The 14,030-nt window shown below is 48.9% G+C and overlaps 1 protein-coding gene across 10 annotated transcripts in view; it reads right to left on the bottom strand.

Annotated features, from left to right (window-relative positions):
• Positions 1-12,805, bottom strand: part of NCAM1 (neural cell adhesion molecule 1) — a 76,887-nt gene extending 64,082 nt beyond the window's left edge. For 4 of the 10 annotated variants that reach the window (XM_052697350.1, XM_052697351.1, XM_052697352.1 and 1 more), the window contains exon 1: positions 12,559-12,805. In XM_052697350.1, the coding sequence (XP_052553310.1) occupies positions 12,559-12,610 (52 nt within the window). In that variant the 5' untranslated portion in view covers positions 12,611-12,805. The remainder of the gene's footprint in view (positions 1-12,558) is intronic. The other 6 variants (XM_052697354.1, XM_052697358.1, XM_052697359.1 and 3 more) reach the window with 2 other exon arrangements.
• Positions 12,806-14,030: the final 1,225 nt, after the last annotated feature.

Below are 14,030 nucleotides of genomic sequence, written 5' to 3'. Positions count from 1 at the left end.
AACTAAAACATGCTCTGCACAGACAAACATCGCCTCATGATGAAGCTGACTCCAACTCCTACACATATGCACATGTCTTAGGAAAGCCAATGAAGTCAATGAGTAAATTAATTATCAGCTGGTGTTCCAGTGACACCTGAACACCCTTTTTAAGATGGCCACCAAAAAAATACTGAGCACTTTGAGATGCTTTGGTAAGATAAAAACAGTTTTGAAATATTAAATTTAAACCTGCAGAGACTTAGAGATTTCAGGAATTCACTGTGATGACAGGATAGGACTTCCATTGGAACAGGAAAAAAAAGGAACCCTGCCCATTTTTCTGACCTCCAAACGAAGCCCTGCCTACACAGGATCAGCACTGACTCTTAAATGACGAGGTGTTTGGGTTCTTGTTGAGACCCATCTTCTTCTCTTGATGGAGAGCACTGCGCCTTGCTTGTTCTCATGCTGATTCCATTTCCTCAAAAGACAGTTCTGAAGGCTCTCTGTGTCCAACAGTAAACTGAAAGCTTTACACCACCAACGCACAAATAATTAAATATGCACTTCAATGATTTTTCCTCTTGCACTTGCTGAAAGGAGGAAACAAACCCAAATAACAGCTACTACAGCAAGCAAACATCAGTGTCCAACTGGGAAGCTCCAAAACAGGACAAACTAGGAGTTGTTAATATATAGAATGAGGTACCTTTCTATTATACAAGCTCATTAAACCATGTACACAGGAGGATGTGGTGTGCATTGGAACCAACCCACAGGTGATTTTGTTATCAGCCGTTTCCTCCCGGGACATCCTTTGGTTCATCAGAGATAATGAAGTGCAATCACAACTATAAGTGCTTTTCAAAGAAAAAAAAGAAACAGCGACTGGTTAATGACAGGGAATCTTCTGTGGGAGGCTAATGAACAGCTTAAAAACCCAACATGGACACTTCTCCTAGCATTACACCATTACAACAACGAAACAACAATGCTCTGTGTTGCCCAAACCCCATTAGATTTTTACTCTTAATCACCTGTTCTATTTCTCCTTCTCCTCCTAAAATTGCTGCAAACTGGCAAAAAACAAAATCTCAAAGTTTGGTAACAGATGGTATGAGAATGTGGCGTCTGATGTATGCATAAAGCATGAATTTAGTCACTTCTGTCATTTAGTAAAACAACAAAAGCCCTGTGAGAACATGACTTGTTGTTCTGAAATAAAAGTTATCGCTGTTGAAAATATAAATGAGACTATTAGTAAGCTTCCTGGAGACCTAGCAGTCAGATACAACTGTTCAATCATAGAATCACAGAATGGCCTGGGTTGCAAAGGAGCACAGCGCTCATCCAGCTCCAACCCCTGCTGTGTGCAGGTCGCCAACCAGCAGCCCAGGCTGCCCAGAGCCACATCCAGCCTGGCCTTGAATGCCTGCAGGGATGGGGCATCCACAGCCTCCTTGGGCAACCTGTGCCAGTGCCTCACCGCCCTGTGTGTGAAAAATCCCATGTATCAATCCCACGCAGAAAACTCTGAATATGAAGCCAAATACGTTTATGGGGTTAGAAGTTAACAAGCAAGAAGATAACCACACACTGAGTGGTATTTCTGAAGTTTCTTCTCGCTATACGTGTTCACACCCATCCGGTGTTTCCTTTCTCTGGAATTCAAGCAGACCTGAAGATCTGCAGCATCTGAAGACCACAAGAACCCCCTCAGTACAGGAGCACCCCAACACCACGCAGTCACCGATCCCCACTGTGGATGCAGCTCTTCCACTTGGCCAACATCGAAGGGATGCCTCAAATCACTGCTTCTGGACGCTGAGAGCTACAGTGATGCTCCACCAGGCTGCCCATCTGAACACCCCAACACGAGGTCTTACTCCATCTTTTCCTTTGTAGGCACCCATAAAGAGCAAAGAGTTCTCCATCTCCCATTGCTTAGTTCACCTTGAAACATCTGCCATAGGTTTTAGAGATATTCAGTAAGTAAGGAAACCATTTAGCTGGCAAGGTAAAAGAAACATTTTAGCTACTTTTCACCAGCTACTTTACACCCAAACTTAATTCTAGATTCACAAATTCTAAGCAGAAATAGCTGCTTGTGTTTTGCCAAAATGTAAAGTCACTTCAATTAGAAGTTTTTTCCACAGCCTCTCTCTCAGCTCTAGGATTTTTTCCCCTTTGAAGTACACTTCCCCCTCAATTAAGTTAGATTTTTCCCCTTGAAGAAGGCCAATTTTTCCCTTCTCATCTATCAGCCAGCACGAAAAGCCTGCTGCTTATAAAATGCAGCGCCGCTAAAATTCTGACATAGGGCTGGAGTTTAAATTCCTAGGCCATTTCCAGCCAAAGCCTCGCATGGAGAGCTGCACATTGCATCCTGCCCAGCGCTGGGAGCTCAGTGCCAAACAAAGGAACAGCGCTGGGAAGCAGTTGGATGCCAGCAGACCCACCTGTCCCTCCCCACAGCGCAGCACGCGGTGCAGCTGCCGGCAATGGGCAGCTCCAGGAGCTCGTGCATGAACTGCTTTGCTAGGGATGACATCATGATTTATAATGCAATTTTCTAATTCTAGAGCAGTAATCCATAATGAATCAGACGAGGCTCATAAGGGACCTGCTTAGCTTTTAACCGAAAATAACGGTGTTGTAATTCTTTTTTTGCGAATTAAGGAGAAAAAAGAAATGCAACCTCTCATACCAGGAAAAGGAAGAAGCAAGTCACAGCTTTTTAGTTTAAAATTAATCCTTCCATCAGATGATGTCAATACATTGCAAACAGGAATGATGGGGGACAAGTGGTCGGTACCCAAGCCTTCCATAAGAAAAAAAAAGCCTCTGTCTACTGTTGACATTCATGTTGTTCTTCAGTTTTATTAGGAAAAGACAAACTGAAACAAAAAACCCAGACAAACAAAAGAAAGCCACTGACTTGAGGCACCTCAAATTGAGATGTCCAAATCAGACATACTTGTAAGGTAATGTCACGTGTCCAGGAACCCTAGGACTCTCAGTGCCATCTCCTCCATGGCCTCATCCCACACTTCAGGTTACCTTTTGACATTACTGACGCACTTTCCCTCTATTCCACAGCCCTGTTGGATGCTTTGGGGACCTTTAGAAGCACTGCCCATCCCAGCAGCACTCAGCTGAACACCACACAGTTTCCTCCCACCGATGGTTCTCACTGTTCTGTTTTTCTAAGCAGACAAAAAACAAAAAGGTGTGTGTGGGGGGAGGAGGGGGAAAGAAGGCATATGCAAAGCCTGGTTCCAAAATTCTTTCCCTTGCAAATTTATGAGCACAGTGTTTTCCATCTGTTTTCAAAGAATGGAAGATAATAAATTACTATTCCACCTTCTGTTCTGGCAGGCAGACCTCGCTCTCGCCCCCACCGTGTCCCAACCCACCGCCCCCAATGGCCGTCCACACAGAACGAGTCACACAGACCCAGGCACGCTTTGCCAAACTTCCCCCTTTTAGGTTAATTTACAGTTGGATGGCTTTGTGTGTCCGAAGAACAGCAGGCACCCGGTGCCCCAGCCTGGGACAGCACACAGAAGCATTCCTACAGCTCACAGCTCCTCCCAGCACAACAGCGCTGGCAACGGTGCGTTCATAAAGTCCTATCAAAATTGCGAAGTGGTCAAACATATGCTGCAAACAAGCAGCAGATACTGTGAGGAACAGACAAACAGCAGTGGGAAAAGTCATTGGAGAATATGATTATAACCAAGCAGTAATACATTTTCACAAAATTCCATAATTCAGTGGCATATGCCTGAATAAGATCCAAATAATCAACATCAGCTATACATTTATTCAGGTTATACTGTCCTTGCACATTGTTGGAGAAGCTTTTCCTGATATCAGAGAGTGATCAGGCACTGGCACAGCTGCCCAAAGGGGTGGTTGGGTCACCATCCCTGGAGATGTTCAGGAAACGTGGAGATGTGGCACTGAGGGACACGGTCAGTGGGCACCACTGGTGGTAGGCGGATGGATGGACTGCATGATCTTAGAGGTCTCCTTCAACCTTTATGACTCTATAGCTCTAAATGCCTGATGTACATACATTCCTGTGAAAGTAAATGGCATCAAGTGGAAATAAACAGCAAACTGTATTTTAAAAGCCTGCCATTTTGATGGGAGGAGCCTATGCAGACTGGTGTGCAATACCTGGCGAAAGATAACTGCATTTAAATACTGAAGCCGGGCTAACAAATGAATCTGGAGTTCAACAGGGGAAAAAAACAACCACACAACTAAAACCAAGAAAGAATATCAAAACATGGATCGGGTTGTCTCATGGCACCTAAAAGATAAGTGCCAGAAGGTAGATTGCCAACCAGCAAGAATGTCTTAACCCCCTCGTGTGCATGAATTCAGTGGCTTGCCCAATTAAACCACTGTCAGTGCAAACATCTCGACAGGTTTTGAAAGATTAACACCCAAACGACATGGCTGGAAGAGCTGCTTAACACGGGAGTGAGATTTGAGATCCTGAGAACTGCTGCAGGATGTTTTCCCAAAAGTCTTCATCCCCTCCAACACTGAGCAGACAGAAGGCAGATATTTTCAACAGCAAAAAGAAAAGTCTGTTTTGTGTGAGCCACTCACTTGGCAAATCATTTCCCAGGAACGTAGAGCACAGTTTTCTTTATGGAGGGACAGAGACCAGAGGACCCATACACACTGCAAACACAACAGCCAGAGCTCTGTAGTCCACATACTGATCTGAAGCTGCATTTCTCTTCTCCAGCGCTCGGTTCAGTTATCCACTATTCTGGATCCTAAGCAGAACTACAACACTGCTTCAGGCTTCCCTCAGCTTGGTGGAAAACAAGATTAAATGAAGAAAATAAGTTACTGTTTGGTAGAACAAAGCCTTATTCAGCATTTATTCTCATTGAGCATCCTAAAAATCTCCCTCGCTGGCTTGAAACCGGGGTCCACATGAAGCTCACGTATTTACAGTGCCATCAAAGACACTGTTTGATAGCACTGGCAACACAGGAAAAAGATGAGAATAGAATTTCCTGCACGTCCCCAGGTATGAGCTCTACTGAGCAAGTGACAAGCTGGAGGTGTTCTGGGATGGTATTTGTGGTAGAAGGTTCTCTTCCTCAGCCAGTCTACCAACAGCAAAGACAAATTTCCCCCGAGCAAACCACAGATCAACAGCTAACTGAATCAAAGGCAACTGGCTCCAGACATCTTTCTTGGAAGCATGCACTCAAGGCTAGCGAGCAACACACAGCCGAGCCATCTGATAAAGCTGTTATCTTTGCACAGAGCACATACAGATCTATAGATCAGCTCAGTGTGATGCGCAGGATCTCTGCTGAGAACCCTTTGTGTGTCAAATAGACAAAAATAGCCATCGTGGCCCTTCTAGCCTTTGTGTGGGAATAAAATATGCTCATGTCGTACCCAATGCCCTTCTGCACCATCACGTTTGAATCACTTTGACGCTCACTAAAGATAGAACTTGGATGATTACAACGTGCTGGAAATACTCTTGCCTTCATCCAACCAAGCTTCTGAGTACAGAGATGTCTTCAGACAGAATTCTTCTGATTTGCTGAAAACAAAGACGTCAGACGTGTGTGCAGCCAAATGAACTGGCTGCTGGTTCAGGACTAATGATGAATTTACCTGCATTCTTCCCCCCAGTGTGACAGAGCCCCTCTCTTTTCTCCTACCTTAGTTCTGATGGTGTGCTTCAATCTCACTGTGAGATCTCACCCAAAATATCAGCTCATTATTCTGCTTCAAAAGCGCAGGGTTATGAAGAACACCACATACACAAGGTGAATAGTTATGTGTTAATTATCTCCAAGGATTTATTTATAATTATTATTCCAAATGAAATCAAAAATCCCCCACCACTATCCACAAAGCGTGTTTGTTTTTTTCCCCCCTAGAGAAAGCAACTTCACGCAGAGAACAATAAATGAGTGCCATCTAGTGGAGCTCAGAGCGCTAACCTGGCACAGGGCTGTCAAACCATCCCTTCCACTACACTACCCTTCATTTATGACCTCATTTACTAACATCAAAACTTCCTGACAGTAAGTTGATTGAAAATAGCATCATAGAATGGTTCGAGTTGGAAGGGAGCTGGAAAGCCGCCTGCAGCGCACAGGGACACCCGCAGCTCAGCAGTGCTCACAGCCCCATCCAGCCTGACCTTGGCTGTCTGCAGGGACGGGGCACCACCGCCTCTCTGGGCAACCTGTGCCTCTCCACCCTACAGTAAGTCTAGCTGTAGTGCTGCATGCGATCTCAGCACGGAATAGATCAGAATGGGTTTGATACGTGGGTAAAGTGACATCGATACCTTGCACCCACAAAGCACAAGGAATGCAAGGCTGACCCTCGCCCAGTCATGGGCACAAAGAATAAATGCAGTGCAGAAGAAACCACAACCCATCAGAGACCTTTTGCTTTACTTTCTCTTTAACAAAACGATTGGTGACTTCTAAGGAGCTTGCATTTACTTCATCATTTAGCAGAATTGTGGAATTCTTGTTAAATGTACATCAAATAAGTAAATGTGGGTACTTTCAAACGTGTCCGGATCTGACACGAAGTCAGGCAGAGATATTTATAGTTCTAATCCATTTAAAGTGCTAAATTCCACAGGAATAAGCAGCACTGCTTTCACTCACCACCTAAACTCACTGCCATCCTTAGGAAGGAGGAGATAAGATAAAGCCATTCACCTGATAAGAAAATACCATTTTTTCCCTCTTTTTTTCCCCCTAAAAATACTGCTTACAGGTACCTCTGCACATCCCAATAAATCGACTACATTCGTAAAACAACAGATGAACAACACAGTGCCATAACACAGAAGCACACGGCCACATTTTATTTCCTTGGTGCTGTTGTAACACGACTTCCCTTCCTGCGTGCACTGCCCACCTCAAGCTGCATCCACAGAGCACGAGCAGACTGAACTCCGAAAGCATCTGGGAGACTCCAGACCAGCACTGCACGCCTGCTCCCAGCCCTGGATGCATGTTATACTTCTAAGAGATTATCTCTTGAAAGCACCACAATTGAAGCATGTTTACAGTTGTCTGTTCTTTTGAATTCCGCAGGCTTGTAATAATTTAATAAGTTACTTGGACAAGCAGCTGCTGATTATATTTTCTGCAGTGCTGTACACAAGTGCCTGATGACTGTTTCTCTCAGTATTAACACATTCAAAAAAACACAAAATCAAGTTCTTGAAAAATTGTAATTAGCCGATACTGTCAGCATACAGTTTGCATTCCAGATCGCAAACTGCACCAATGAATGCTGTGAGCACATTGATAAGTGCTATTTAAACTCTCAGCTACGACGACTTTAAACTGCTTATTAAAGGGCTTTCCAAGTGCAGAGGGCATTGTTTTACCATAACGGAGCAATAGCATTAACCAGTGCACACCTACGTTTCTCACGGTCACAAAACCAACCCCAACCCCAACCATCTACTGCCCAGACAGCAAAAAAAGCTATTTGCTGTTACAGAAGACAAGCAAAACAGCAACAGCTCCATTCTTGTACCCTGAAAAGCTCCTTCCAGAAATAAATCGCAGCAAATTCACGCCAGCCTGAATATCCCAAACTGCCACTGGCTCACACTTGGGCTAGAACCTTATGGAATCCATGTTAGTAGAAAAGTACCTCATGTTTTCCTAGCTACACAAAATTAACTTATTTCCATGTAAAAAAATATGCCCAATTAGTAGATAATTCAAGAATAAGCAAAGGAAAAGAGATAGCAGAGTCTTTAGCAAACAGCAGAGCTCAATATTATTGATTAAACACAAGCATATGGTAACGTCTCTGGGTTCGGAAAGTACAGCAATTACGTCAGTTATCCCAGCTACATTTTCTCCCTTCCACAGATGTCTTTATTTCCTCATTGCCACCAATAGAAATAATATCAGCAAAGGAATACATTTGGATTCACCTGTTCTGAAAGCAGAAGGTGTTGGCAACACTGCTCCTAACAACCACAGTTACAGACTCAACCAGCAGGCCAGTGCTCCCACACATCGTGCCACACGTTTTATCTGCACATCTTCTCATTTAGGATACCAAGCAAAACAGTTTGAGAGCCATCGCTCACTGAAACCTCTCCAGCACACCTCTTCAGACATGCTGGTTCACTTTTAGCTGGTGCTGTGTGGAGCCAGATGATGATGAAGAAGCCAAAAGGCGCTGGCACTGCTGCCCAGAGAGCTGTGGGTGCCCCATCCCTGCAGGCACTCCAGGCCAGGTGGGATGGGGCCCTGGGCAGCCTGAGCTGGTGGGGGGCAGCCCTGCCCACGGCCGGGGGTGGCACTGGGTGGGCTTTGAGCTGCCCTCCAACCTGAGCCATTCTATATGTTTGACCCCTGGGAGCCCCTTCCAACCTGGGATATTCTACAACTCTTCCATTCTACCATTCCCTGAAATTGAAATTTCTAAAGTTTGAGCTTTAGATCCTACCTTGTGCAAGGATGCCTAGTGTAACAGAAAAGCTCACCTTTGCTGAATTTGCTGACAGAAGACAAAAGGAGAAAAGACAACAAGATTCGTATGCTTCGACCCAACTTTCCTCCAAAGCACCAGTCACAGCAGCCTAAAACCACGGCAGCAAAGAAGCAGATCACCCCTAAGACAGCTTGTTATTCCAGAATTTAGGCAACCTGAAGACGCTCCCAGCCTTTACATCTCCTTTACGTCTTCCAAAGGCTTCCAAAGGCCTGGAGGTTTGGTCACTGCATTCGGAAGGCAGGCACCACAGACTGCACACAGGGTGAGCTGAGGGCATCTCCCACGGCAGAGATGACACCGCATGCAGAGCAGTCGCTCCCCTCTCAACCCTGCCCCCAGCACTCAGAACCAGGCCGGCTCCGCATGCGACGCAGCGCCCAAACGGGACTGTTCTTCTACACAACACTGCGCTAATTCTCCTGCATTCAGTCCCTCCACTTGAATGGAATAAAAACCCTTTTCAGAACAACAATTCCGATTCTCCCCCCCCTTTTTTTTTTCTCAGGCACACTATGGGACTCCTCAGTGCATGCACAATGCAAATAAGGCAAACTTCCTTTGAAAGAGTGATTAATATGCAAAGACAGCCCGCTTTTTGTGGGATGCGAAGAGCCACCAACGGGCATTTCCAAATTCTGAGGTTCCTTCAATTATTTCCACTGTTTATGTTCAGATTACGCAGTAACACCACACATTAAGACCGATTTGCCAATATTATGTAAACAACACCAAATTGACCGTTCATCTTTTGTGTCATATTTAAATGCAGCCCTGGACATCCCAGCTACAAAGATGTTGGAAGAAAAAAAAAAAAAAGAATTGAAATTTGAATGTTTTATAAATCCCAGTTTTCTTGTTAAAAAGATTACATTTTAAAAATACAGTGCAAATAATAGCTTTTTTTTTTTTAATTAGCAGGGTGTTTTTTTTTTAAATACAGCAACAAATTCTACAAAACTTGAAATATTTAAAATAATATTCACTACCTCATTAGAAACTCATTACAGCCACAATTAACTAACATCTGTATGGATACATCACACAATTCCAATTACCACCACTCAGAATATTCTTTCCATGGAGATACCAGTTCTTGCTCACCACCCAACCAACATCTCCTCCACACAACCCATCCACTCCCCTCCTACAGCTTTAGGCTGCCATTCCCTTTGGAACCAAAAAACGTCTTCCAAAAAGCACTCCTACAGTCCAGACTTTGGCTCTCTCCACTTTCCAAGACATCTCCTCAAGGCATGGGTTGGACATCACCAACTGAGCTCGAATCTCAAACTGCCACCACGCAGAGCTATCGCTGCATCCATCTCCGCCCATGTCATCACCTCCACCTGGCAAATCAAACCGTCCCCACCGTGCCGACAAAGCATCACAGGATAGGGAACACGTAAGGGAAGGGACACATAAGGATCGCTGAGTCCAACTGGATGTAGCTGGAAGCATCATTGGTCCAAATTCAGTAAATTACAACTCTGGTTTTCTGAAGCAATTTGCACTTGCTAAACTGTGTGAACCTTCAGTTGCCAGCCGTTCCCAAAAAGAAGCTTTTCCATCAGCAGCTGCCCAAAGATCTGACGTTACCGGGATTAAGGCCATTATTGATGTTCTGCATCTGTCCAAACAACAGCTTCACCAAAGTATCTGCAACGCACACACTGCAAGTGATAAAACAAAAGCAACCTCAGACGCCCGAGCCCATTCATATCCCATTCCCCAAAAATGCCACAACCAACGCTGTCCGCTGGCTTCCATCGCTCTCACACACATCAGCATCTCTGCTCACAGCCCAGCACAGCTCAGCACACGCTTTTCTCTCATCTCTCATGGAAGGTTTGGGTGCTGCAGGTCTGACTGCTGCCATTATCTGCGCTCTTAGATACAGTGGAAACCATCAGACTCGGACCATAGGTGGGGAAATGAAGTATTTTAACATACAGTTTTTCCTTTCTTTGTATCTGGGAATAGATGTCTCCTTTCAGGTGCCCATACTGTACACTGAAAACGACTCCAAAATCCCAATCCAGCCCTCAGACAACAACTGCTCCACCATTTCTGCCCACCTTCCATATCTCTGCGAGGGCACAAAGTCAGGAAAACAAAGACACGACCTCTTCACTCCACCTGGAAAAAGCTGACATGGCCCTACTTTTCCCAACAGTCCCCCGGATAAAAGCTACGACAAACCACCAAAGAACAGCTTCTCCCCAATCTGGTTCTGCACGCACTTTCATTAACTCCAGAATATCTCCAGCTATTTGCAAGCTGCGGGTTAGAGGAACAACAGAATCATAGATTCTCTCCACAAACGATCACAGCAGATGTGTTAAATAACGAGCAAAACGCAGGACGACCTTTTAAACGAGAAAATAAAGCGTGCTTTTGTCTCTTACTGACGCTTTTCTCTGCTCCTTGCAGACTGATGGCAGCAGATGCGGCGCTCCTTCCTCCTTCCCCCACCGATTGGTTCTGCTTTCTGACAGCCGGTCGAGGCAAACCCATGGCGATGCCAAACAAAAACCACCGACCGACCCAACGAAACGCCGCCACTGCCAACACCCAGCCCCAAATCCCACGACAAGGAAGGAATTGCTGCTTCCCAGCGGCAAGGAGCTCTGGCTGTAAAACGTGCTCCTGGAGATGAGCCGAGGAGCGAAGGCACTTCCAGCCTGGAGAGCAGCCACAATCCCTAAGACTAAAACACCGGGTATTCATTCAGTTACTGCTATATTAAGTGTCTTTTAAGAAACAACAACCCAAAACCACGCCAGCCAGGACTTCTGCATAGGTCAAGAGGATAAGGTTCACATAAAAGACTATTATTTATGAAACCGTAGCCCTTGGGATGTAAATGAAAGGAGACGAGCCATCTGCTGGACCCATAAATCAAGTTCTACGTTACGGGAGAACATCGCTTTAATTTAGCAGTAAATTAAACCATCACTGCGCCAACGGGAACACACAGCACGGCGTTCCCCCATCACACCACGGGGAGGTCGGTGCCAGCCCGGAGCATCCCATAACACAGCGCCGGCCGGACGGGCTGGGGCCGCCTTTACCAGCAACAGCACTGCCGCTTTGTTCTGGCTTTTAAATATTTTATTTGGGCTCGGGATTCATCATTTTATGCAGCTTTAGCAGCCCAGTCCCAGCCGCGCAGCTCCCCAGGCGCTCTCTCTGCATTCATAATTACTATTATTGGATAAACACGCGCAGGAGCGGGGCAGCAAACGATGCTGGGCGTTAAAGACGGGGGTGGGAGGGGAGAAGGGGGGCTTCAGGTGCTCGGAAAGCGCGCCGCGCGGGGCGGGCTCCGGCAGCACCTCCCGCTGCACCTGCCCGGCTCCGGGGCCGCGCCCACCCCCCGGGGGTCGCGGGGGCCGTCGGCGACCCGGGGGCCGCTCCAGCCCGGCGCTGATTGGCCGCCGCCGACCCCTCCCCTCCCGCGCGGGCAGCGCTGCTCGTGCACGGCCGCCGCTCCCCGCGCCGCCGCGGCGCGCGCCCCTCGCACGCTCCCGCGCCGCCGCCCCGCGCCCCCCCGCCGCGTCCCGGCTGCGTTCCCCCGCCGCAGCCGCCCTGCTCCGCCGCTCGCCTTTTTTCCTTCTTGTTCCCCGTAGCCGCTCTTTAATTGCGACCGCATCCCTTGCGGTCGCATCCTTTCCCGTGCAACTGCATCTCCTGCAATTGCACCCGCTTCCCCGAGATCGCATCCCTTCCCTTACGATCACACCCCTCGCGATCGCATCCTTTGCCTTGCGACCCCGTCTCGTACAATCGCATCCCTTCCCTCGCGGTCGCACTGCATCCCCTCGCGATGCGTCCCCTCCGACCGCATCCCCTCCGACCGCATCCCCTCCCGTGCGGTCGCACCCATTCCCGTGCAGCCGCTCCCCCCGCCGCTCACAATGCGCCCGCCGCGGCCGCACCCCGCCGCCCATTGTCTGCGCTCCCGCAGCCCCCGGCCCGGGTCTCCCCCCGCCCCGCAGCCCCCGCCCGCAGCCGGCATCGCCCCGCCGGTACCTGCGGCTCCGAGGAAAAACAACGTCCAGGGCAGCGCGGCGGCGGGCAGCATCGCAGCCGGAGGGGGGGGAGAGGGGCCGCTCCGAAATAGCAGTTCCGTGCGGGCGGAGCACCACGCGGCCCTCCGGATGGATCTTCCCGTTTTTGCCCCGCGTCCCCTTCGCGCCGCTCCGCTCCGCGCGTGTCCCCGCTCCGCCCGCTGCGCCCCGGCCGCCTCCCGGCGCCGCCGCCGTGACTGACAGCGCCGCAGCACCGCGCGGATCCCTGCGCGCCGCTCTCTGGAGCGGGCGGGCACCGCCGTGTCCTTCCGCCCGCGCCCGCCTCAAATAGACCGCGCCGGTGGGCGCTGGCGGCCGCCCGCAAAACGCGGCACGGAGCAGAGCGGCTGCGGGGTGTGCTTCGTAGGGGGGGAAATGCGCGGAGCTGATCGTGTCACAGAGTGCAAAGTAGCACGGTTCAGTTGCTCAATGACCGTTTCCATCATTAATGCTGTGTGAGCAGACAGCCACATCTCCACATTTCCTGAACACCTCCAGGGATGCTGACCCCACCGCTTCCCCAGGCAGCTGTGCCAATGCCCGACCACTCTTCTGGAGAAGAAATTTTTCCTAATATTCAGTCTGAACCTCCCGTGGTGCAACTTGAGGCTATTCTCTGTTGTCCTATCATTGTAACCTGGGAGAAGAAGCCAAACCCCCACCTCCCCACAACCTCCTTTCAGAGCACTGTAGAGAGCGATAATCACAGAATCGTAGAATGGCTTTGGTTGGAGGTGACTTTAAAGACCATCATGGTGCCAACCCACCAGCTCAGGCTGCCCAGGGCCCCATCCCACCTGCCTGGAGTGCCTGCAGGGATGGGGCACCCACAGCTCTTTGGGCAGCAGCGCCAGCGCCTCACCGCCCTGACCAAAGGATTGCTTCCTCACAGCTCACCCACATCTCCCCTCTTTTAGCTTAAAGCCATTCCTCCTTCTCCTGTCACTATCAGACCATGTAAACAGTTGGTCCCCAAGCTTCTCCAAGCTGAACAAGCCCAGCTCCCTCAGCCTGCCTTCACAGCAGAGGTGCTCCAGCCCTCTGAGCATCCTCGTGCCCTCCTCTGGACCCGCTCCAGCAGCTCCGCATCCCTCCTGTCCTGGGGGCCCCAGGCCTGGGCACAGCACTGCAGGTGGGGCCTTGCAGGGGCAGAGCAGAGGGGCACAACCCCCTCTCTCCTCTCCTCACTGCTCCTCTCCCTGCTGCCCCCCCTCTGTTGCTGCAGCCCAGGGGGCTGTCGCCCTTCCAGGCTGCAGGCGCACACTGCTGCCTCACGTCCCGCTTCTGCCCATCAGGACCCCAAGTCCTTCTCTGCAGGGCTGCTCCCAACGAGTTCTTCTCCATTCTGGGCTCATGTCTGGCGCTGCCCCAACCCAGGAGCAGCACCTGGCCTTGCTGAACCTCATCATGTTCTCTCGTGCCCACTTTCTGAGC

This window comes from Tympanuchus pallidicinctus, unplaced genomic scaffold (genome assembly GCF_026119805.1).
Source record: "Tympanuchus pallidicinctus isolate F22 unplaced genomic scaffold, pur_lepc_1.0 scaffold30, whole genome shotgun sequence".
Taxonomy (NCBI): Eukaryota; Metazoa; Chordata; class Aves; order Galliformes; family Phasianidae; genus Tympanuchus; species Tympanuchus pallidicinctus.
This window is presented reverse-complemented; position numbering and strand designations above follow the sequence as displayed.